The 25,466-nt window shown below is 39.7% G+C and overlaps 1 protein-coding gene across 1 annotated transcript in view; it reads right to left on the bottom strand.

The window, feature by feature from the left end:
- Nucleotides 1-24,195, bottom strand: part of PLA2R1 (phospholipase A2 receptor 1) — a 41,511-nt gene extending 17,316 nt beyond the window's left edge. Inside the window, exons 1-16 of the mRNA XM_048072281.2 lie at nucleotides 23,983-24,195; nucleotides 20,780-21,163; nucleotides 18,475-18,642; nucleotides 17,169-17,342; nucleotides 15,734-15,847; nucleotides 14,942-15,085; nucleotides 13,776-13,964; nucleotides 11,955-12,112; nucleotides 10,439-10,546; nucleotides 6,188-6,300; nucleotides 3,928-4,097; nucleotides 2,983-3,185; nucleotides 2,555-2,700; nucleotides 1,993-2,077; nucleotides 900-1,032; nucleotides 404-439 (exon numbers count right to left, since the gene is read on the bottom strand). Coding sequence (XP_047928238.2) covers nucleotides 404-439; nucleotides 900-1,032; nucleotides 1,993-2,077; nucleotides 2,555-2,700; nucleotides 2,983-3,185; nucleotides 3,928-4,097; nucleotides 6,188-6,300; nucleotides 10,439-10,546; nucleotides 11,955-12,112; nucleotides 13,776-13,964; nucleotides 14,942-15,085; nucleotides 15,734-15,847; nucleotides 17,169-17,342; nucleotides 18,475-18,642; nucleotides 20,780-21,163; nucleotides 23,983-24,094 — 2,437 coding nt within the window. The 5' untranslated portion in view covers nucleotides 24,095-24,195. The remainder of the gene's footprint in view (nucleotides 1-403; nucleotides 440-899; nucleotides 1,033-1,992; nucleotides 2,078-2,554; nucleotides 2,701-2,982; nucleotides 3,186-3,927; nucleotides 4,098-6,187; nucleotides 6,301-10,438; nucleotides 10,547-11,954; nucleotides 12,113-13,775; nucleotides 13,965-14,941; nucleotides 15,086-15,733; nucleotides 15,848-17,168; nucleotides 17,343-18,474; nucleotides 18,643-20,779; nucleotides 21,164-23,982) is intronic.
- Between the last annotated feature and the right edge of the window lie 1,271 nt (nucleotides 24,196-25,466).

Genomic DNA, 25,466 nt, shown 5'->3' with positions numbered 1-25,466 from the left:
ACTAGGAGTAGAACCATATTTGACAGATCGAATTATGACAACAAATGGATAATTAGCAACTTTTGGCTTTATATTATATCCTGTGTTAATGTAGCAATATTAACAGGGTTACCTGGACTTTGCAAAAAGGCAATTTCAATATTATTGAGAGGATATCAAATTCATGTGTTTAATACTGGCAACATTCCTTTATCTAACCTAAGCAGTATCTTATGTTTCAGCATTCTTAACCAAAAGAGCAGCACGTTTTCTTCTGTAGCAACAAGAAGTTCCTACAAGGTTACACAATGTAAATTTTTAACTTAAAACAGTTTAGTTATTTATTTTTACCAACAGCTTAAATTACATTTTTAAATGATAATATTTCAAGATGTGACAAAAAAATTAAAAAAGGTTTTCATACCAGCTATGTACCAATCTGGATTCTTTGGTTTAACACCTGCAAAAACACATAAATAAATTAAAACATATCAGATTAATAATGAGAAGAGATACTGCACTGAAATTACTTTCCCCACATGGTGAGAATTTAATCAAAATGATGAAGAATGTTGCTATTCGCGTCCAGGGACAAAAAAAAAAATAAAGAAATAAAATAATTGCCACACCTAGCAACCTTAACATTTTTAACAACTTTTATACATCACGACTTTGGTTAACTCCTGCTAACTAACTGCTAATCATTGCTACCCATTTTTAACCTGCCTGCACAGATAAGTCCTTGTAACTGGCCAACAAACCCTAATGGCTGCATGTAGCTTTGCCACGATTTCATGCAGAAGACCAATGAAGAGAACTCCAGACTTGGACAAAAAGCAGTCTTTTAGATATTTTTTCTTGTCTCTTCTGAATTACAAGTCAAGGGTGTAATAGGCAATGTGTGCTCATTAAAATTTCACCTTTTGGTATTTTGCATATCCATTCACGTTTTTCATTGCAGTGGGCAGGAAAGACTGTTTTATTTACTCTGAACACACCACAGTTTCTTGAATCGTCTTCAACATATTTGCTCTCCAAAAATGAAGATACAACCTGTAAACAGCACAGCCATTATTTTTCAGGGAAAATTCAAGATAAAGCATTTCAAAATTATTATAGTGGAAAAAAAGGAAGGATATGGAGATGTGCGTGTTGTAAGAACATGAGAAGTAACTTCCAGACTAAGGAACTAGGGGATTACCTAAATTACGGTGGTAAAATATTAAAAATGGGATCCATACTCATTTTCTTGCAACGTCCTGTTCAATTTCCCATCTTAAATCAGACTCCACCTTTGTAAAAGAAATTGAATAGCTATAAAACGTAACAGTTTTTTGACATGGCACTGGAACAGGATCCCCAGGGAAGTGGTCATGGCCCCAAGCTTGCCAAGAAGCATTTGGACAACGTTCTCAGACATATGGTTTGATTTTGGGTGGTGCTGTGTGGAACCAGGAGTTGGACTCAATGATCCTTGTGGGTCCCTTACAACTCGGGACATTCTAGGATTCTATGATTAGCAGTGGTTGTCCAAGCCTAACAGCCTTTGCTGTTCAGCACCTTACATGACTGAACTTTGCACTCATATTCTGCAATTACTTAAGTAGTGACGGCAGAGCTGGCACTTTTCCTTAAGGCTGAAAATTAATTACAGTTTAAAAACTGACCCTTCTGTGTACTCCAAAATCCACATGCTTGTTCAGAAATCTTTTACAATGCAGTGTGACATATCCTGGGCTAACCACAACATGCTTTGCAGAAAAGCACACATTCACAAAACTTTATAATTCTACTAAATTCCTTTTGCAGTTGTACAACCCTTTTGCACAGGCTGTTTTAACAGTAGTATAATGTTAACCCTACTGTAACAATTATTTTAAATGTAGTATGTGGTTGTGAAAAAAACAGAACGTTCCTGGCCAACATTTGTCAGTTCACACAGCTTATTTTGGGGAACTGATGCACAGATATTACTCGAGAGGTTTCTGAAATATATAGTATACATGTATTTACAGGTGTTCTGTCAGACCACTGCCACGTCCCTCCAGAAAGTGGGTTTCTTTTATTAAATCCAATCCAGAATTGTCTTTCTTCTGTCCTGTGATGGGAACAGAAACGTACTTCTCACACACTTGTTCCTTAGCTATTTCACAGATTACTTTTTAATTAGTGCAAATACTCCTATTCATTTCTTTAACTCATGTATCATACTGTAATACATGTATTAATATTTTAGTATCTGGTTTTGTTTCTAAAATGTCAGATTGTATTTTAAAGAAGAAAATGTTTAAAGTAGGATCAAATTGCAGAACCTTCAGTTCTACAGGGAACGTTAACTCACACGACACTTTGACATTAATAGTCATTTGACACCTACTACGAAGATCATCTCCAAAAACAATCACATTACAGTGTTGGTATTACACTTCTTTTCACCCATTTCTAAATTCATGAGTCAAGAGCAGAGACTTCCTTAGATACTATTAAAGAGCATGGAAGGCCTTAAATCATACATTGTTTTTACAGATTAGTACATTTAAGATAAACCTTGTTGATGTTAATAAAGTGTACTTACCTATCAAAAATTGTATATAACAAATTGTTTAGAAACGTCTCTTCATAGATATGGGAAAAACTAGCAAGATGTGCTCCAAAATCTTGGCATAATGTTTCTGCTTCATCCCATGTTCTTTTCATCAGAACTTTTTCACTGTGAAATACCTGCAGTAAAATAAACACTGTCATAAATGTAGTTGATTTTGGAGAGCAAGTTGTTTCAGAAGCCCATAAAAATCAAATATTATTTGCAGTTTTTCCTACAATAAAGTCTTATACATTTCTAGCGTAGTTCCAATTGAAGTCTTCAGACTTTTATTCATTTTAAAATGCAGTGAAGGAAGGTAACAGTTAAGTAGAAGAAATGTTTTATCAAAATATTTTTGGAACAGTTTATTCCTAAACTGACGCAGAATCTGAGAAACTGAATTCAAGTTTGCCACTTACCTTGTAGCAGTTGAATAGGTTGGCTTCTGACTCCCATCCAAAGTAGCAGGAACTCAAATGTCGTTGAAAAGTAAGTTCAGGTTCTTCATAAGAATTGATTTTTTGCTTGCACAGTGACATTGCTTTGAAGTTCCTACAGCTTTTTACCTCCCAATAACCAACAGGGTTCTCTCCGCGCATTGCCACACATCCTCCAGAATGACCTAACGCACAGAAGCAAGCATCAAGTGTTGGAATAAAGCACTGGAATTTTATGAATTTTTGGTGAAACGTCTGTTTTATTGGCATCCGGTTCTATATAAAACCTTGATGGGATTACAAAGCTAGCAAGTTCTCTGGTCAGTGACCAGGTTGTAAGCCTGTCTTGGCTGACTTGAGCTTGTAAAATGAACAAAGGATTCCTTTCACAAAATGCAGGAGATAAAATGTGACTTAAAATAGTACTTTAACAAACTGCAGTAGCAAAGCAATAAATGTAGAGTCAAAAACTTGGAAGAAACTAGTGAAATGGCATGTACTTATTTTCATGTCTCTCTTCTCAGGTATCTTTAAGAGGTTTATGCTTCAAAAGATAAAGAACTTAAATTCTAGTCATCTAAAGAGTCAAAAGCCTGGCAACAACATCAGTGGTCATATTTGAATGTTCAAATGTTCTGTACATTAACCTGCTGTTTAATTTTCTCATTTCTATTTTCTTGTAAAGTTTTCCTTTGTATTACTATAAAGCAAACAAAAATCAAACAAGCAAACTAAGTATCAGCAAACTGAAGAAGAAGAAAAAAAACCTCCACACAGTGTCCTTATTGTCAGAAGTGTATGGAAGACAATACCCTCTTCTTCATATAAAATGCAACATGGCAAACCATGTGTAGTGAGAGTATTTTGCTCCCCACAAGTCATTTGTTTTGTTGTGTTTTTTTGTTTTTAAATCAGTGCGTTACTCACGTGGCTGATGCTTGTTCCAGTTTGTGTAGCTCACAGAGTGATTCTTCCCATCTGTTGTTAGCCAAAAGTATTCTCCTGTGTTGTTAAGGTCTTGCAGGCCTATCCAAAAATAAGTTCTCTCAGATTTTACCATGCTATGAATCATGCTGGTGATAAAAGCTTGTTCAAACCTTAATAAAATGATCAGGACAAAAAGCTTGTTAGAATATAGGTCAATTGGTGTTGTGGTAAGTAGGCATCATGAAACAATTTAATCACCCAATAATAGAAAAATATCTAAAAGGTATTTAATTTTCTTTATAGAATTCTGTGGTAAATTTCACACAAAACTGTGTAGTATAAAGCAAGCATAATTTTTCCTCCTTCTTCTTCCTTTTTATTTTTTCCTCTCCAGCATTTGTGCACATTCAAGGAACCATAGATTGAAATCTCTCAATGCTTCTGGTACAAAATGTTAAAACAAAATATATTCATGATGAACAGATAAAAGTAAGGAAGTCTTTAAAGTAGAAAAGATAGTAGGGTCACAAAAAGATACAGAATAAAGAAAAGCAAAAGCTTTGCACAGAAGTATCTTATTAGAACTGGACACACAAAATGGCACTAAAAATCAGAGCTGAGCTGTTTTGACTGCAGCAGCAATTAGTTTTTCCTTCTGAAATTTATTCATTTAGAAACTTAGATGAGACATTTAGATCTTTTTCAAGTAATAATGGTTGCATACAGCAGCCCCTTGTCACTTCAATGTAATTTATTCAGATATAATTGGTATAGCATTATACAAAAATGTTTTAGTTTATAAGCACATTTAATCAGCTTATGAAAATATACGTCAAAGTTCTCAGCTTGATAAAGACTTATAAAACTTCTCTATTTTTTTCCTCCAGATTGTGAAAAGAACTGCTAAATACCGTAAGAATGATGTTAATGTAAAAAACTGAATGTATCTATAACACTGAGTGACTGAGAACTTCTTCATTTATTTTTCATTTCCTTTGCATGTTCTCTTTTTATATCAACTCTTTGTATCCAATATAATTTTAATGAATATTTTAGGATCAACCCACTGAGAAGTTTTTGTATTTGTCACATCAGAGCAACAAAGCTAAGCAGTAATTAAAACTTAAGCTAAACTAACACCTAGCTTCCCTTGTTGCTCCAACACTGGAACTGGAAACTACCCTAATAAACAGTGATGGCTACACCCAGCAGAAATAAAATAAAAACAAGTAAACAGAAAAACACAGAACACATGCTTCCAGTGATGTGCAGCATGCCCTTAGCTCCCTTTGAAATTTGAGTTGCAAACACTCAGCTGCCCAGAATTTGGCCTTTATTCTCTTAGTAAGGATTATTGCTGCATTGCAGTATACCATTGTATTCACTATGCACAATACTGAAATCACCTAGCAGGCCAAATTTCCATTAATTTAAAATCTGACGATGGGTAGCCCATGTTTTCCTGAAGTTTCTAGCTATCACATATATGATTATGAGTGGTTACAGTGCTTTCCCTGTCCTAAAGGGATGGAAGATTTCCTCTTTAAGTTTTTTTGTTTGTTTGTTTTTGTTGTTATTGTTGTGGTTTAAAAAAACGTGTAGATTAAAGTACGCATAAAATATATCTATTTGATATATCAGTATGTTATAAACTAATTGGAATCCAACATATGGGGTAAGTCATAAGCAGATCAGAGAAAACCCAAGCATCCGGACATCTGAAAAGAAGGAAGCTTTGCTGAGGCTGGAATATAGGTAGATAGAAAAAAAGGGAAGACAGAGGTCAGATGCTCTTCAAACATTTACGCTCTCCCCTGGGTTTGCTGAGGATTCACATAAAATGCAAAACTAAATAGAAACATCTATAAAACAGTAATTGATTTGGATTAAAATTTTAAGGATTTTGATTATAAAAGTTAAATACACTGACATTTTTCAGTATAGCTTCCAAGTACACTGATAAAATTTCTTAAAGATGTTACATACCTCTGTATAAAGTGCTTTGTTTAGATTCCTGCATGCTCATGTGTGCACATTGCTACAAATCTAAAGTACACTAACAACTGCTTTTTATTAAAATTATTTTCAATTAAAAAATAAAGCAGAACAAACTTTTTATTCTAGCCGATGTTAGTAATTATGCTCAACTCTCACACAAACATTATTTCATAATAGTAATATCTTTTGCCATGCAACGCTTTCTGAAGTTAGAATAGCTTTTATTAAAAGCATCTTTACACTGTCTGATAGGATTAACTACCTGTTTGTTACTGATACAAGTGCAGATGGGCAGAAATAACCACTGGAAGCATGTTCAAAACTTCGAGGGGTACTGTCGATTTTGTAACAATATCCACCATGTCTTTCCCATCCCTTTAAAGAAATGAACATTGTTTTATAGATTATTATAAAGCTGTTAAAAACTTGATCCCCTTTTGTTGTTTATCTCTGTTCATCACTCATGACCCTACAGCCCTCTTCCACTCCACTGTGGCTCCAGAGAAGTTACCCTCAAGGTCACTGAAAAGGTGGGTGAATTTAACAAAAGAAAGTTGAAATCCTTAAACTGTGCAAAAACTGGCTAAATACACACAGGCGGTAACATCTTTCATGGGTAGGACACAGATATGGGCAACTTAAAGGCACTCCCTACACACACTACTTCTGTTTGCATTTTATACTTTGAACATTGATTTACTGACTTAGTCTGGGGACGTACGCCAAGCTTTTTGGCACAAAGCATGTAGTAGCACTCTGGTTTATAGCTGTGGTAGCTCATTCCTGATATTGAATATCTGAAGTGCAAGGTAAACATTGCCCTGTTAGATTCAGTTAAGTTGCTTAAAAAAAAACCAAAAAAGCATTACATATGCCCTTTGTTTTCAAGTGTAAATTGAAATATGTATGTAAACTCTGGGATTTGGGGGGTGGAAGAGGTTTAAAGTATTGACTAAAAAGCCCCTCTACACCATTCCTGGCAACTACAGAAAAAAACTTTATAAAAAAAAAAGCTATAGCGACACAAGGCCTCCTCCTTCACACAGCATGCTCATGTGCATTTCTTCCTTGTTCAACTCTTGGCATGTTTAGCTACTCAACAAATTTCCCCTTCTCATTACCACTTCTCTGTCCTTTTTGGCAGGGTAGAGAGGTCAGAAATCGAATTAACTGTGGGAGAGGCTGTCATCCAAACAGTCAGAGCAACAAATCACCCGGCCTGGCCCTCAGCCACCCAAGCGCTCTGTGGGAGGGCAGGTGAGAAACAGCAAAGCTCTGGTTCCCTTTGGCTGGAGTCCTCCAGTGATCAAGTGAATTGCATGAAATTAAGTAAACACAATCATCCTAACCTCTTGGAAATTTTAATTGGGAACAAATGGCACCTCATAACCTTCCTCTGAAAGCTTTCTTGGTGCCTTAAGTCTGGAGGAAGGAAATTTGACACTAATCTTTATTAAAAATAATAACAACTGTGGAGTAACTAGATGATGATAAGTTTGCATTGAGGGCAAGCACAGGTTGAGAAATTCCAAACTTTAAAGGCTGAGTAATCAGTCAACAAAATGGCATTCAGTGCAGATAAATATGATGTGATGTATTATGGGGACCTCTCCTGTCCCCACCAAATCATTTCACGTGTGGCGTAAGAGACAGCTGCCTTGCTCCTACCAGACAGGAATGAGATTTGGGGGTTACCTTCCATGGAAACACCAGCTTAGTCAGAAAGTCAAATCAAACATTAAGAATTAGAAGGAGAGAGAGAACAGAGAAAGTAATTATGTCCTTTAAAATTCAGTTTTTCTCATTTTTTGGAGTTGCAGCCCCCAATCTCAAAAAAAGGATGTTAGAAAAAAAGTGCAACAAGGATGACCAAACATACGTAATTGCTTCCACATAAATAATAACCGAGCAGGCTGGGTCTCTTCAGTCTGGAGAAGTGATGCCTTAAGGAAGGTACAATACACATCTACAAAATCAGTAGTGCCATGGAGGCACGTGTGACTACTCCAACAGGAGACTCTGGGGACAACAAATGAAGCTGAGCAAGCAGGAGGTGGGTTCAACATGGAAGATAGCGTTTTTCCACACAAAGGGCAGCAGATTTATAGATATCAGTAAGTAATGTTTTGAACTCAAAGAATTAGCATGAGTTCAAGGGAAAATTGGACAAGCACTTGGAGGGGAAATCCAGTGTGGGCTGTTAGATACACAAATCATAAAAGGCTCTGGAAATCCCCTGAATGGCTGGAAGTCAAGGGAAATTGGGGGATGTGTTACCCACATTTGCCCTTTTCTGCTCTTCCCCAGACATTGCTTGTGGCCACTGATGGGAAGCAGAACACGACCTGAATGGACCCTTATTCTGAGCAGCTGTCCTTCTCCTTATGAGGTTTTATAGCTTTAATAGCTATTCTCTTCTCAAAAGTGCAGTTCTCTCCTGCTACAACATCCATAAAGAGAAATGCTTGATTTAGTACTATACTGTTATCTTTTAATGCACTAATTAAAGCGTAGAAGACTGAAGAAAGTTACTAGTACCAATACTGTCAGTTCTGTACACAGAAACTCCCAACTCAATTATCAAACAGCTGACAACTCCACCGCCTGTTTCAAAAGCTGATTTAAAGAAAATGTCTAACGCTGTTATTTCAGTTTTGGGAAAAACTGCCTAGAGAATGTGACCTTTGCAATACAACATTTAGTGTCACTAATAGCCTGCCAACTAGGAAAAAGAATAGTTGACCTGCTAAGGGAAAAAAGTGCTTAACACTTTTTGTGTCTTCAAAAGACAGAAGTGTAGGTTTCTGCTGTAACTTGATATTGCAAAAACTTCACTCAGCAGAACCACAGAAAATTTTAAGGACTAGTTCATCCAATTCACAAGTCATAAAATCAACATGAGATAAAAGCTCAGTAATAACAGATAAGACTATAAAGCTTTGCAAAATAAATAATTATGACCAAGGCCAAAGCTCCCTGAGTCTATCAACCATCAAACATGGATGACAGTAACAGGTTAACAACGCAAAAGATCAAATGTGAGAAACACCAACAGATACTCTATACATTTAGGGTAGATTAGCAACAGAAAAAAGAAAAAAAAGTGTAATTGTATGAAATAAAGAGCTAGCCCTAGAAAACTAGGCCAACAAGTAACAAAAATATATATATTGAATATTAAAAGAGTATTGTTAAGACAAAATGTCTGAAATAAAATTCATCTTTCAATAAGCTTAGAACTGACTTCACTTGATTAAATGAATATGACTCTTTTGCATCAGAAAGAAAAGAATCTATAGAAATCAAGAGACTATAAGAGCGTTGACTATATATTTCTAGAGGGTACGAAACATTAACAAGCAGAAATTTATCCTGAACAGGAAGCTTGCCAGAGCATACCATACTACTTAAGATCAATGACTTAAATCTCACTCCTGCGAGGTACCCAAAGTTCAAGTGCTGTCAGCTCCTAACTACAACTGGAAGTTCTGATGCTCAGCACATTTTTTCACATGGTCAGGACTTTAACAAACTTTTCTTAACACTTTTAACACACGGCATTCTTGAGTGATAAAATACATTGGTCCAAATGAATCAATCATCCTAAACTTTTGGAAATTTTAACCTGGAACAAAGCAGTAATAATATGACCAGAACGCTGGACCTGACCACTGTACATTTGGGGAAAAGCAGCATCCGGCTCTGAACAGTTTAGCTTCCACCTTCTTACAATTTAACTGAACTGAGAAAAGAGGCCAAAAATGAAAAAAAGGAAGATAATGACCTAAAGGGTAAAGAAGTCAGAGGGGATATATTTTTATTGATAGAAAAAGAAGAAGAGGTTCACAGAACTTCTCCAGAGTTTTGAATAACAACATTTTAAGAACATAAATTCCACAAGTTTGTTGTTTACACTGTTGTATACATAGGGAAAGGAACCAATGGCAAATAAAATCATACTTTAACGAGTTACATATTACTAGCAAAATGTCAAGCCTAAAAGCCTGAAAACTTATTGTAATGTCCTATTAGGTAGCTAGTTGTGCTCCTTCCCATTTTTGCTTGAAAGTGAAAGGAATGCTAATGTATGAGTGGAAGAGTTCATTCTCCATGTCAATGAAACCGATTGTTTTTCACCCTGACATTCCTTTTAAATGTATGAAAACCATGTGTGGGATGAAGCATCATATAACAGCCATTATTTGCACAGATGGCGTACAAAAGGGTTTTCACTTTTGATCTAGAAAGAAATAGGAACTTGGGTCACAACTGCTGACAATGCAACGAACCATGAGAGGCATTTGGGGAAAGCTTTTAATCTTACCTTACATTTTAGTTTACATATTTTTAAGGCAAACAATGAGATTTTTCCTAGCAAAACATGCATGTCTTCAGTATGAAAAACTAAAATTATCTATCTACTTACTTATATCCATATACTCTACACCTCTATTTATAATTCTGTTTTATCAGTAAGGTTCTGAAACAAACAAAAAAACACGAATTCCCTTACCTCTGGACAACTTGATTCCATCTCAGAAGAAACATTATTAAATTCCCCTGCTTTTTTGCAAACATAGAAAGATCTGTCTTCACATTTTTTAACTTTCCAATGTCCCTCCTGAGGGGGAGGAAAAAAAAAGTATGTTCTCTACATACTCATTCTCATACGTATGTAATACACAGATGACGTTAGATTATACAAGTTCTCTTCCTATTTTAACTTTTTAATAAAAACAAGCAACAGACAATTTTTTCTCACTCTATTCCTTTATTTACCTTTAGATGGATCACTTCTACCAACACTGATCTGAAAAGTCCTGTTGACAATCACACAAAGGAGATTGTCTCTTTGAATCACTCCTTGGGATGTAATGCATTTTAATTAACTAAAACTATGGGCATGCCAGAACGCTTTTCAGAATCATATACTGATCCTTCTTCCAATCTACTGTAGTTCTTTGTAAGATTAACATTTATATTTGAACAGCCCTTACTCAAAATACTACAGCATTTGTATAATACAACTTTTAGACATCTATGAATACTGGACATGTACCAATACTGATTCCTCCTTTTCCACTACTGTGTTTTATGCTTTGTTTGCTTACACTTGCAAAATTAGTAAAATATAGTTTTGTGCATCTAAAACCAGGCTTTTACCATTTTCTGCTTCAAATGAGAGCTGACTTCACCAGGTCGTTGTAATTGTTTTGGCTTTCTTATCTATGAATTAAAGATTGCAACTTGGCCCTACTACTGGAGAAACAACAGAAAACACTTTTTGATACAGCTTTCATGCTTTCCCAAAATTTACTTTACCGAAAAACTGAACTATAGTGCCACTTAAATCAGGTCTGAGCATATTTAAGTATTGTAAATTGTAAAAGTAAAGCACATTTATGATCAAATTAAGAAAAAAGCTGTCTGTCATAAGCCATGGTTTGACAGGGCCTAGTCTAAGCTTATTTGAACGTTACTCCCGATCTTACAAGACCTGACTGATTTGGGATCGATCTTACCACTCTCAACATCGATAGTTTTATGTAGATCTATGATACTCCCTTTTTTTGAAAGATGCTTCATGAAAGTTATAAATGCTGACAGCAACATAGAATTAGCACAGTTGAACATTTTTCAAAATATCAACTTGAAGCTTTAAAGACTGGAACTAATGAGTCATGACTTATAATATACACCACCTGGATTTTAAATTACTTTGTCTTTATCAAAATACCTATGAATATTTGCTTGCTTCCATTTGGCAAGCTTTACATATGTAACTTTTTTTTTAAAATTGAACATAACCTCAAAAACAATGATTAACTTTTCTGTGTAGCAGCACAACAAAATGTATTGGTTTCTAAAGGCTACATTATTTTTATTTCAGCTTGAATATATTAGGAATAAAAAGACAACGTCATACTGCAGGTCAGGGTTTACAAGAGTATACATAGTGAGAAAATAAATTATTGTGAGGTGAAATAAGAGTGTCTGTCTTGTTCTTTCAAAAGGAAAAGAACACTTACAGGTCCTTGTGCTGAAACACAGAGTTGTCCTGTTCTTTGAAAGGTATTAGGTTCTAGGCTGTGCCAGTTGGACAGCTTCACTGGGGTGCTATCTGACCACTTGAAAACAACTGGGGTATTATTACTGTATAACCCAATCCATGTTTCAGTTACGTTTTCTGTAAAAGAATAAAAGATTTCATATTTTAATGATGAAGAAATGATGCCTATTGTTCCTGTAATATCAACACCACTATTAAAATTATTCATGGGATTTCAGTAAGAATTATCTTATTGCATGAAAAAAGAAATAGTTGTATGAACTTTAGGAAACCTTACTGATGAGATAATATCCTACTTCCCTTGAAGACTAAATAGTTTCAAAAGTAGATCAACATATGCAATAATATGCCTTGAAACCCAGAAAAATACAAATCAAGAGCATATGCTCTTGAAGCTTGCATGGGGCAGAAAGCCTGACACGGAAGGGAAAGATTTATTTTTATAATCTTTCATGGCTCATTCAGCTTTAGGTTTTCTCTGAGCAATGGCTTTATGTCCCAGTGAGAGCACAGTTGTAGCCACAGTGGTTAATAAATCCATGAAAGATGAGTCTTGAGGTTTGACGTAATGCCTTACTTGACTAGCTACTATAGTCAGTGAAAGCAGACGAGCTTTCAGGCGCATAAGCCCTTCTCCTGAAAAGAAGGATAAAGGAGGGCTGAAACACCAGCAGCAGATTTTGAGGCTGACTGCAATAATTAATTCTATCTACTACAGCATCTCTGGAAAAAATGGTGTTTGGTATCTATGGAGGGTGCTAACAGAGGTGAGAAAGATGACCCGTGGTTAATCTCCCAAAAAAGATAAACAGGACAGCAGAGAGGATGGGTGGTGTGAGGGAGGAGAATGGGTGATCATGTCCAGTAATTCCAGTATAAGGGACCACTCCGCAACCACAGCTGATGGGACAGAGCTGATAAAACATGTCACTATGCCCCCAGCTCAAGGAAGCTACAATTCATGGCAAAACTACGCAGTTCTGCCAGGATAGGGATGCCAGCTGGAGGCACAAAATATTTACACTTATTTGCTACAGTTATGACAATAAAATTCTTCATACGGTTGTGCCTAAGAGCTTTTGTTCATTAAGTTCCTTCTATAATTATGCTACCTTTTAAGGCAACATGGACAAATAGAGCTGCTTTGATGGTGCCCATCAAAGGGGACTCCACCAACACACTTGCAGCAGCAGAAACTCTGCAGCATGAACACGGCCAACTTGCAAAGCAAAAGACACTCTGAACTGTTGTTGCTTCTAAGCACAATTCTTGCATGAGGACAATAATTGAGTATTTTGCAACAGTTTGCATGGAACCAGTCAAGAACAGGAAAGGACAAAAGCCAGACTGTTGAGGGTTCATGAGAAGTACGGTAATGCCCAAGAAAACTGACGCCGTTTTACGGGGATCTCTGACTTTTGGTATGACCACTGACTGCCATTTGCCCAGCATGCTCCAGGGCAAGTGCTGCACTCCCATAAAGCACAAGCTGCAGTCTTAGAAAAGCCCGGGTGTGAGGTAATCCTGAAACACCAAGGGAAGCATAGAGTTTCTCATTGTGTTCCAACATGTTGATTCGTTTCTTTATTATGTTTATTGAAGGTGATGTCTTACATTTTAAAGACTCCTAGAAGGCACGTGCATCACACTTTTTTTTTTAGAAATATCATCTGGATGTGCCACGTAATATTGGGCTTACAAGGCTAACAACGTTAAATGGCTTCACAGAAGAAACACTTCAAGAAACATAGCACAGCTTAAACTAACTCTCAAAACTCACCACGTTCAAGCAAGTTACGGAGCAGCTCCGCATCTGCCATGGAGGATATACTAATGAGTCTGCTGTTGTCACTTTGGCATGAGATCAAAGCATCGTTCCAGCTCTTCTCCTCTTTATGAAGTCTATAGCAGTTGCGATTGTGTGGGTACCAGCCAGCATCACAACGAGTGGCATAATACTTCCATGTATCTTTTAATTAACCATGCAAGGTTAAAGTATATTAGACAGAAATACAAAGGTTGTGCTGCATTAGACTATTTTCCTATCTTCAAATGCTGAAAACAGGGTCATCTCGAGGACAAAACACATGCTCTACGGATCACTACCCACAGAGCAAACTGATTTTTTTCCCACCTTATTTTATGACTCAACCATGCAGGCCACTGGACTAGTACAAACACACTTACAGAACTGTTATTCAATTTAGAACTTCCTTTATCTGCCTTATTACCTTTGGGCCTGATCCAAAACCAGCTGAAGCTTTTTCACATGTATTACCTACAAAGAGTTTGGTAAATCCCTTTTCAGTATCTGAAACAAGTAGGGAAACTTTCTTTTAATTTATCAGGAAAAAGTTGAACCTATCTAACTTTTCTTATCAAAACAGAAATTAATGTCCTAATAAACACAAAATTGTGTTTGTTTCCCACAGAATGGGCATCTGAGACATTCTACATACTATATAACTTACTGTCATTATATAAACACCTTTAAAAACATATGTACAATGCTTTTTTGGTATATGAAAAGCACAGCACGTCATAAAAATAACTGCAAATTTAGAGCTGCATTTATGCAACTTTATCTTCTGTGGGCAACTGGCTAATTCCATTCTAAGCTGAAAGCCTATTTTTAAACTCAGCAGTGTTGCTCTGTTGTAATACAAAGAGAATGAGCATTCTGTAAGCCTCTGATGATGTAAGGAACCAATTAAATGCTATGCATATTAAAATAATTTGTCGGTTTTAAGACTCTCAACGTGTTATCCAGAACTGCATTTGAACAGAAGAACATGTTACCACTTCAGTTAATGTAAATAGCATTCAACTTAAACTAGCAAACCTATACTGCAGCTAAGACTGTTCTCATAAATTTATATTCAGGTAGCTTCCTCTTGTTCTCCTTCCATACTGACAAAAAGGACACATTAACACTGAGAGACTTACCAAACGTTTCATGCTCTGTCTTAGTTAAATATTTCTTGCATACAAAAGGCAATCCAGATTCACATAAGTAACTTTGCCAGCCGTACTTCAATTTTGAATTAATCACCGCACAATGATTTTCGCTAAAACGGTCATCAGAGACATCTGCAAATGCATTTTTTTGAGAAGCATGCAATTACAAAAATTCAGTTCTTGTAAAATGGCGCTGTATTCTTATTGAACAAATGTATAATCAGCCCTGCACACCCAAACTTCTAGCAGTGTTACACCGACCCTATGGACAGCTGAACATTAACCACCACTTACACATATATGGCAATCTTTCCTTGCCTGCTGCTATCAGATGAGAGACTGAATCCAGTTCTGGTGTCAATGTTACATGTGCTGGAGGACAAACCTCAAAATGTAGCAAACCAAGTCTCAAAGCTCATGTTAATGTGCTACTGTTAATTACAGCCTGTTAATGTAAACAAATTAAAACTCCTTTCCTCCATGCAACCAGGTAGAACATAGTTTTTAAATATGCAGCTGGAATCTCAAAAATACCCTTAAAAGCAAATGACAGAAGGACTAAATCATTAATGCTTTGAATAAATGCATCTCCATGGATGCCACCCACATCCCTAGAAGGGGCTTTAGTTCATGAACATGAATAGATATGTCTACAAAAAGAGAGGTACACTGGTCCACTCTATTCACTTTTCAAACGAAGCTGTACAGCTCTCTTGTGCTGCAATTACAGAGAGCATGTAATTACACTGCTATAACAAATCCAAGAGGAACATCACGTACTTGCTCTCCAGTTCACAAACATCAATGGCGCTCCATCTGACCACTGCCAGCCAGTATCTTCCCCCAGCCTATTCAGGCCCGTCCAAAGCATGATGTCTGTGGCGTTTAACTGCCCTGAAACAGAAAAAATAAACAAAATGACACTTCACACATTCCCCATGTTTTAAAATATCTACGGGTATAGATATACTGTCCTGACTTGTTACAATCAGAATAAAACAATATTTCAGATCTGTCTCCAGAAGGCTCAGACTTATTTTTTTTTCTGTCCTTAGAAAGTCTATTAGTTTGTTAATCAACACAGCTGAGGAGGAATAAACTCAAGAGGTCTGCATCCCTTCAAAAACTGCCCATCCTGCAAACCCTCCCCATATAAGCTCTTGGTGGCCTTAGATATTACATCTGTAACACCAGCTACAGAAACGCCAGCCTGTCTCAGCCTGCTGTCAGACACAAAACAAACAACTTCCAATCCCTCTACAGCCTGTATACATATCAAAAAGCTAATGAAATTATTTTAAAAACTTCCTGTTAGCTTATATCCTGCAATTGAAAACCAGCAATAACGGGAAGCAATGGGAAAGAAACCTGAAGCTGCCTTTCACAACACGGTTTTTAGTGCCTGGTCCTTCGCTCAGTCCTCTTCACCAACACCAAAATAGCCACGCAAGCAATGCCATCAGAGGACTATGCAGAACTGGTCTGAGACTTTCTGCATGAGGGACACCAACGAGCTTATCAAAGAAGGAATACCGTCTGTTTATAAAAACAAAGTTGTCTTTTTTTTTCCCTATAGAGGTAATTTATTTCAAGCCTGCAGAAATATTCTAGTCATTTAGATTTGGTGAAGTACAGTTTGCAAAGGAAACCTTGCAGGAATAAAATGACACTATGGTGCATTGCAGAGAAGGTAAACATCTGTATAATTTCCAAAAAACAAAAACAAACACCTAACGACCCACATGTCCATAACCACAGCTGCAAATATGAATAGAAGTCACCGTGCGAGCAGGAATTAAGACAATTACAGCCTCACATAACACATACCACTGCTTTTGAACTCGGTTTATTAAGGCTGTAACTTACCTTCATTCTTGCTTTGTCAGGTACTTAGGCGTGCTATGTGACAAAGCCTTGCCAGCAGCAATGGGAGAGATGCAATACATAGGGGTAAGCTCCAAACCTTTTCACTGGTAAAATGGAAATCTAACCACAGGCTTCCTACGCAGTCCCCAGAGAAAGTCAAGCTGACCCACTTCCCAGAGGAGTGCAACATGTCCTCACAGTGGGAACAGAAGACTCCTGCTACAAAGTGCACTCTGCACCTTTCCAAAGGCTACAACAAAATTCAACAGCCTTCCAAGTCAGGATTCCCATGTGAACACACTAAGCATGTGCCTACACCAACTGTTAGCAGTGCGCTGTGCCTACTCACGGCTTAAATCACTGATGTAGCTCTGCTCTTCCAGGCTGGTGATGCTGAGCAGATCTCCTCCTTGCATCTGGCACGCTGCCCGTGCCTCATGCCATGACAGCACGGACGCCAGGTTGAACTGGTAGCAGAGGTGCGTGGTGGGGTTCTTCTTCCAAAAAGCATCGCAGCCGCTCTCTGCTCAGAAACAGATTCGTCACCAACAGCACAAGGCTACAAGCTAATTGGAAGTACAGCATCTTTAGAAATTTAATTAATGACAGTAGCATCTCAATGGAAGCATGATGATGAACTCCTCCAGTGTTCCTTTATTAAAGTATGTATGGAAATAGGACACTAACTGAATAAAACACTGCTCCATTTTTCAGGTGGTTGATAAATTCTCGGGAGCTCATCTGCAGCTGGTGGTGATTTTCATAGCTTGCATGAAGCCAACAGAGCTACATTTTAATTCGCACCAGCTGATCATTTGTTCCTAAAGCTGGATGTTGGAACAGTCACGCTATAAGTGCCTCACCCAACTTGTGGAGGAGCAGTCACCTGGATCTCCTTCTACCCAGTACTCAAGAGATTAAAGCTATTCTAATTACAATATAGAAGCAGGGCTGAAAATACTTCTCATTATAATGGTTCCCTGGAAATTCCCACTATGAAATCACATTTCCAGCTGTTTATAACATGCTTTGGACCAGAGATCTGAGAGACAGCCTGAACAGGGACGGCTTTTCCAAACCACTTCTGCTGATAGAAGATATTTTTTACATATTTATGGAAGAAGCTACAAGTTGCTATTTATAATTTTAATATTCATGAATACCATACGTCCAAAATCTTTCAAAAAATATTTTCAAAAATATTGCTTCTAAGTGTTTTAGGTCCAAAACATAAGTGTCCAAGGACTGCCTGGAAGAAAAGGAATATAAAAGACGGAATGAAGTCAAAAGCATAATCTAACTTTGCAGGAGCAATCCTTCCTTTGCATGCTTCAGAGAAACCCCCTATGGATTGCTGGGGAGAGCAGAGACAGCCGTGGGTTAGCTGCAGGACAAGGTCAGTGGGTGGCACAGAGCAGTGAGCGCTTCACATCCTGTAGCTCACCTCCTGGAGTTGTGCTTTTGGGATGAGGACTTGGGTCTCCAAAGACCATACATGGTAGACTATAATAAAACCTGAAGTTTTCTCTTATTTAAGAGACATTCCCCTCTAACAGAAGTAATCCTGTATTCCAAAACAGAGTGCATCCTAGAATTATTCATAAGGATCACGGATACCGTAGGAGGCAGGTAGGGAGGGAGAAGCAACATCTTACCAGCATTTGGGCAAAACCCCCATTTTTCATCTTGATCATAGTAACTTGTTGTGGCACACCAGTCAAATTCCCTTCCATCTTTGGTACACTCATAATACCACTTGTTGTTATATTTAAATGGAAAAACGCATGGGAAACCAAAAGAATTTCCCAATAAGGTATATGTTTCTGTAATAAAAGAAAAGTAGAGACTAAAAGAACATATTCACTGAAACTCCCCCCCATATTTCATCATTTTTGGTTTTAACAGCAACAATAAAATAAAAATATCTATGGTTATTTGAATTCATAATTAATACCACAACATTGAGACAAGTATGAGAAGCACAACTGCAGTGAATAGAATTTGGAAATGTTAGTTTATGAAATTTATCACCATGAAACAAGGCACATTCCCATAACTTACTGCAACTAAAAAAATGATCAATTATCCTATATCCTATTATCCTGCACTTAAATTTGAGAACAACTACATAAAACTATAGTTAGCATAATCAGGACATGCTCAAATGCACGCTCTGTGTATTTCTTGTTTCCTAGTCAGTCTGTGATAGACAAGCAATTTAGCATAATTTCCTCTGCTCCTCCCACTCTTGTTTAAATGGATTTCTGATGTTTTTTCCATTCTTATTGTCATTCTATGGGAAAGGAAATATGAAAGACAAAGGAAAATTAAATAAACTTTTAAAAATATTTTTTATACCACGGGGAATAGTAATCTAAAGAACTGATGTTACATACCTTTGTTGTCACATCAATTAGTAGCTTATAAAACATTTAAAATGTTGCCCTGTTGTATTTTGAGTACTGAGAGAATCAAGTGCAACCCAAAGTTGTAAAAGATTTACCTCAGTATCTCCTTAACCTCAGAGCACATGCTTCTATGAAAGGTCAAAGAACCACAACCATACTTGGAATTAAACTGTTTGCCAAAGATCCCATGTTGATATGCTAAGATCAAAGTCCTTCAACTACAGAATAAGGACACGCTGCCAGTTTCCCAGAGATAATGGCTGGCTGCGCACATGCAAAAAATGCAGTTTATAGATTGTAAATCCCCTTCAAAGCCTTCCAACAGATAATACAAATAAAATGGGTTAAAAGAAATCAAGTTTGCACCTCTGCCTGCTACCATGATGCTAGCTACAGAGGTTCAAGGGATTATCTCAGTCCTGAGAAGAAACAAAATTTGACAGCTACGTTCCTCTCACCCTAGTTAGACACACTTGTTTTGAAGGTAGGGAGCCCCTCCAGCCTGTTGGACTGACAGGTAGCTTGTATTTGCATGTGCATAAGCTGAAGTGGAAAGAAGGAAACAGAAACTGGAAGGGAAAGAAGCTTTGCCAAGACAGTCACTTATTTTCATCCTGAAACTCCCAGGTTGTTGCAGCTCTAGGACTAGACCAGATCTACCTCCATCTCCCTCAATGTACATAGCAAACTTTTAAGACTTCATGGTTTTAAATGTTTTCTGTCTGGTCTTAAGTATAAACTCTGCTAGGTTTTAGAGATGTTGGATGCTACCACGCTTCCATAGACAACGCAGCTCCCAGAGGAACCCCCTGGAGAGAGCAGAGGCCAAGCCCAGCTGCACCTACAGAGGAAACCACCAAGATCAAAGCTCCACAACCCAAATATGTGGAGACCAGAGCTCTGCAACCCCATAAAAACAGTTCAAATGGGGAGAATCAACCGCTCCAGCCTGAGACATGCTATGCAAACATTAAGCCATTCTTCTAAAGAAATGCTGAAGGAGAGGCTGAGGAAGGGGTCAAGGTGCAGCCTGACTGGCTGTTCGTGGAAAATGGGTTTATCTTCATCCTTTTTCCTGGAAAACTGTTAAGGTTTGCAGGTCTGGATCCTGACTTAAATTCCTATGCCTTGACTAGCTATACAACAGGATTAATCAAAAGCCTGATTTCTGCTCCAAAGTTTGGCATGTTCAGAGTCCAGGTGCTGAATGTTGCAAACGTTTGGATAATGCACACTGAGATTGCAGGCTGACCGTCAGTAATCTGAATTCCAAATCCTTCTTTATCTCTCTTTGGGTTTACTTGACAATGAGAGCTGTGGGACTGCAAATACTTAGTTCAGCTTTTAATTTTATAGACCATTTGGAAGGGGCAAGGATTCACAAGGACACTAGGGCCTTTTGGGGGGCCCATTTAACAGATGAGGAGAAAAATTAATTGTGCAGTGTACTCAATTCAATTATCGCCTATTAAAAAAATAATCGGACCTTCCTTAAAAAACAACTTCTGAAAATTTTTCCTTTATAAATTTCTATGACAAATTTGATTTTTACCTTGGAAAGGATGTTCACAAAGGTCTTCATCATAGGACATGTACTGTGTCCATTGATAATTAGAATTTTTTTTGGCAACAATATGTTTGCTGTTTTCAACAGCTAATTTGTACTCTGATACACCAACCAACGCTCTTCCATCACAATTCCACCATAGTGAGTATTGAGTTGAATCACATTCAAGCATAGTCAATGGCTGTTCTGGTCTACTGATGTTCAGTCCTAGACAGGCACTTCTGCCTATATTGAAAAGCCGACGATTGGATACCCATTTCCATAGCACGTATTTGGAGAGTTGACTGCAGTCTTCCAGAACAAGGCCAGCTGGATCCACCTTGATGCACAAGTTGGAGCCTGAACTTTGTATAATAAATATCCCCTTATCTGTATGGGGGAAAAAAAAAAGAAAAAAACCCTCTCAGTTTGCAGAATGCTACAGATGATGAAATAGTATTGTAAGACATGTTTTAGCTATTTATGAAGAAAACTGAAAATATCCATCAGAATATCTGACACTTCAAAAATAAGAATACTTGTCTAAATTCACTGCCAGCAAAGTTTGTAACATGTGGACCATCTGACAGATCACTGTGAGATTAGGCAGTATTTCTCAAGTTGGTCATCCAAAAAACATCAGTCACATTTGAAGAATTAAAGCATCATTCACCAAGAAATACTACATAATGTGGTACAGGTTTCAGTGTTACAGCAAGTCATATTGAGAGCTGTAAAATAATTCTCTGTGAGGGACTGGAGATTCCAATTAAAGGCTAAAAAGTTTAAGTCTGAAATTGTCATATTCTCTGACATTTTCAAGCCTCACTCTCTGCAACTATAGAGGCAGAAAATGTGTCTTGCATTGTATGTATGATACAGGAAAGGTAGGATTTATCTCAATCCAAGAGCTGGTGGTCAAGAGTTAAAGCATGCCTTAACTACTGGATGCATATTGTTGAGCTATAGATGACTGCCCTGGCTGGACCACAGCAGACGTGGGAAGGTTAGCCTGATGTCCCAGCTTTCTTGGAATTGTGTAGAAATTCACTGAACAATGTGACATCACACTATAAGCATGTGAAAAAAATCAGCTGTTTAACGCCTTGGGAACAAATGTCTAACTGCGCATATAGACTGAAAAAATGAGAGGGGCTAAGGAAATCAGCAAAATAAAACCTGTAACAGCTCGGCTATTTCATTTATTCTGAAATCCAGTGATGATTAACCCACTGAGTTCCTCTCACATTATAGGTGAGATACTTATTTTATGTCTCGGGAGATTATTCCCTGAAAACCTGATTAGTATTTCCATTTTGCCATGAAATTTTGCAATACTAATTTCTACCACGTGTGCTTTCTATCTGTAATTCACTACCCCTAACATCCTGACGAAGTAACAATAACAAAAAGATACTCCAAATCTAGAGTACGAGATGCAGAAGCCCACCCAGATGCTGTGTCAGGGTTCAGCACCTATGTTTTAGGTGTAGCTCTCCAAAAGAAAGCCTTCAGCCAGCAGTGCTGCATGACAGGCTGAAGACCAGCTCACCATCACATGGCACACACAAGCGGCCCAGGCAAGATACAGGTTACAGAGAGGAGTTTGGTTACAGGTCCTGCACAGAACCTGCTAGTGGCCAGACATACAGCGAGGACAGAAGTCCCCCTGCAAGCTGTAACTCTGGGATCGGGTGCTGTTTGCCATGTGGCTAAGGTTGTCTGTAGCTCATGATGGTGCAGGAGCGTGGGCAAGCCTTTCTGACTGACAGCAGGCAGGAACAAGCCTGCTGCATGTAATTGCATTTCCAAGCACCTGGCAGCGGCCTGGCTTTAAGTCCTTAACTCTCTGGGGGCAGAGCAAGCCTCCTAAAGGAGCTTCCTATGCTCCTTTAGTCCATCACATCTCTACAGCCCTCCGACCACAAGCTCACTGGAACACCATCACTCTGTGACAGACACCCAGCAGGGGACTTCGCTTTCGAGTTTTCTGTGAAGCTGTGCAGCTTGTGCTTCCTTCTTCTTACCCATCCCAGTCCTCCATGGGCCACACAGTCTATCTACAAGCACAGACTACAAGGTCAGACAGGGTTTCTGCTTCTCATGCTAGGGGAGGGCTTTCCTACAGCAGTCTTATCTTGGCTGGCCAAGAAACTACGTTGTTAATTTACTAGATAAGTAGAAGCTGTGATGTTGTTAGCACCAGTAAACACTGATTAATGAGGTTAATTCACCGTGATACTGGGATTCACACTTAAAGTTCTAATACAAGTTCCCAATTTATCTCCACTTGCACCCGTGGTGCCTCCCATGTAACAGCATGAGCAACAACGAGAAACAACTCAGAGGTGAAGGGGTCTCTGCCTTCATGAAATGCATCCGAATGCCCTTATCCGCATCCGAATGCTTTTATCCGTAAGGCTCTTAAGAGCTGCGATGACTGCAGAGGAAAGATAAGGGTCTTAATGAGGTGGGAAAGGACACACCCGGAGCGGCACCAAGCCCACACCACACGGGATTCCTGTGCCCACGACCCTGCGGGTGAAGAACCACGAGGCGCTCCATGAGCTTGCACACCCCAGAGGGGCCAAGGAGAAGATCCTAAACCCTGCTCTGAAGGATTTGACGGGGTGGAGGGAGCCTTTTGGGAACATCCCCCTTCTCCTGACGTCCAGGCCCCTCCGTACAAGGGCAAGGTGACACCAAGCAAAGTGCCAGAAGCGAAGCTGTAAGCGCCGAGAGCTGTCCGGGTTCCTGTTTACTTAGGTTCGCCACTACAAATAATGTATAACAGAGCGAGGAGAGCAAGATTTTTTCTCTTCCTTCCTCTTCACCTCCCATTTCCTTCCCACCCACCCCTGTCCCCAAAAAACAGCAGTGAGAACTGCTTAAGTGTCAGTAAGGAAAACAGCTGGAACTTATCGGGCGCGAGGAAAACCCCTCGGCACGACCTCCGGGACCAGGTGCGAGGACAGCAAGGCGTGTGCTCGGGCACTGCCCTGGGCCCCTCGCTCCCGCGGGCCGCCCCGAGGAGGGCACGGCGAAGCCCGGGGGCTTCCTCCGCAAGAAGGGACAGGACCGGGAAGGAGGCGAAATATTCGTGTGTGTCCCCCTCCACGCACACCTCACCGGGGACGCCAGCTGAAGAAGCCCCTCCCCGCCCCGCCGTGTCCCCCCCCCCCCCCCGCCGCCCCGGGACCCCCACTCACTCCGCAGGGCGGGCACCTCGTCGGGGCTGAGGGCGGCGGCGCCCCGCGGCGGGCTGCGGCCGCCGAGCAGCAGCAGGCAACACGCCAGGAGCCGCAGCCGCACGCCCAGCATCGCCTCGGCTCGGCCCGGCCCGGCCCGGCCCGGCGCTCACCCGCTCCTCTCCACGCCAGGGGCCAGGCCCCGCCGAGCCCGGCCCCGGGGAGGGCGGAGGAGCGACCCCACCCCGCGGAGGGCGGGAGAAGCGCCGGGCGTGAGGGGGGAGCGCGGCAGCCGCCCGCGGAGCTTCTCCGGCCCCGGAGCCCCCCCCTCGGGCCCGCTGCGGAGGCGCCTTCGGGCCGGCCGCCCAGGCCGCGGCCGTGGGCTGAGGCGGCCAAAAAGAGCCACACGCGCCTCCTTTGCAGTCCCTAAGCGCTTTCTGGAGTCTGCTTTCCAGTCCGCTTTTCCTAAAAAGAGGCGAGTGACACAAAGATGCTGGAGGCAGGAAAACATCGACAGCGCAGCTCGTGTTCGTCGCCTTGTTGCTCCATCGCTGCATGTCCTCACACAAACTTTTACAGAGACTTGGTTTTTAGCTAGGTCAGCATGTCAACTCAAGGCACTTTTTTGGCATGGGGAAAAGTAATTTCCTTCTTCCCTCTTGTACATCGCTGTCCTTAGGTCAAGGAAGGATTCATAGGAAGTCCCCCCTTTGGGGACAGTTTCAGTCTTACGGAAGCTATGAATAGCGGGTGGAAAGGCGAAAGCAGAAGCTCTGGGTTTTAAGATAGAGTAGCTTTACTGGAATCCACATCACAGTTTGGTTTTAATCAGTGTGGGCATGTTTCTGCATTGTTCTTCATTCATAGCAGGCAAATAAGTATCTACATTTATATATAAATGTATAAGCGTAAAGCATACAGTGCCAAAGCAGAGCCGAAACGACTGGCCTCTGTTCCCCCATGCCCACTTCAGTTACCGTACAGGGACAGGAACAGAAACCGCTGGGCCTGGGGGAGCTCCAGACGGGTAGTTTGGTAGAAAGTATTGAGAAATGAGGGAAGCCCAACACTTACAAAGAAGCAGATGAGTGGAGGGTTTTCTCCCTGTTTTACAGATGATAAAAATATCTGGCAGAGAAGAACAAGCAGCAGAAAACATCTCTGAACAAGCTGTCCTAGAAGTCACCTGACTTCAGAAGACAAAAGGGCTCTAACTCTCAAGAAAATGTAATGTGCCCCCCAGGAGAACTGCAGCCTTCAGAGAATTTCAGATTTTGAGAGAGAAGCTTGTTACCGAGCTGTTTTTGAAAAATTGGCCACTCTGAACTGTCTAAATCTCTTCAGGAGCGTTGGCTACTATTTTGAGTCCTGAGCTCCGGAAAACCTGCCGCTGACTCTCACAGTGCGTTTGCACTCCTACATTTGAAGAAAACAGTGCCAGAGAGCAAAAACAGGGCTGCTCCAAGCTATGGGGAGCACTGCCACAGGTGGATTTTTCTGCTCAT

The sequence above is a fragment of the Anser cygnoides genome, chromosome 6 (assembly GCF_040182565.1).
Source record: "Anser cygnoides isolate HZ-2024a breed goose chromosome 6, Taihu_goose_T2T_genome, whole genome shotgun sequence".
NCBI lineage: Eukaryota > Metazoa > Chordata > Aves > Anseriformes > Anatidae > Anser > Anser cygnoides.
This window is presented reverse-complemented; position numbering and strand designations above follow the sequence as displayed.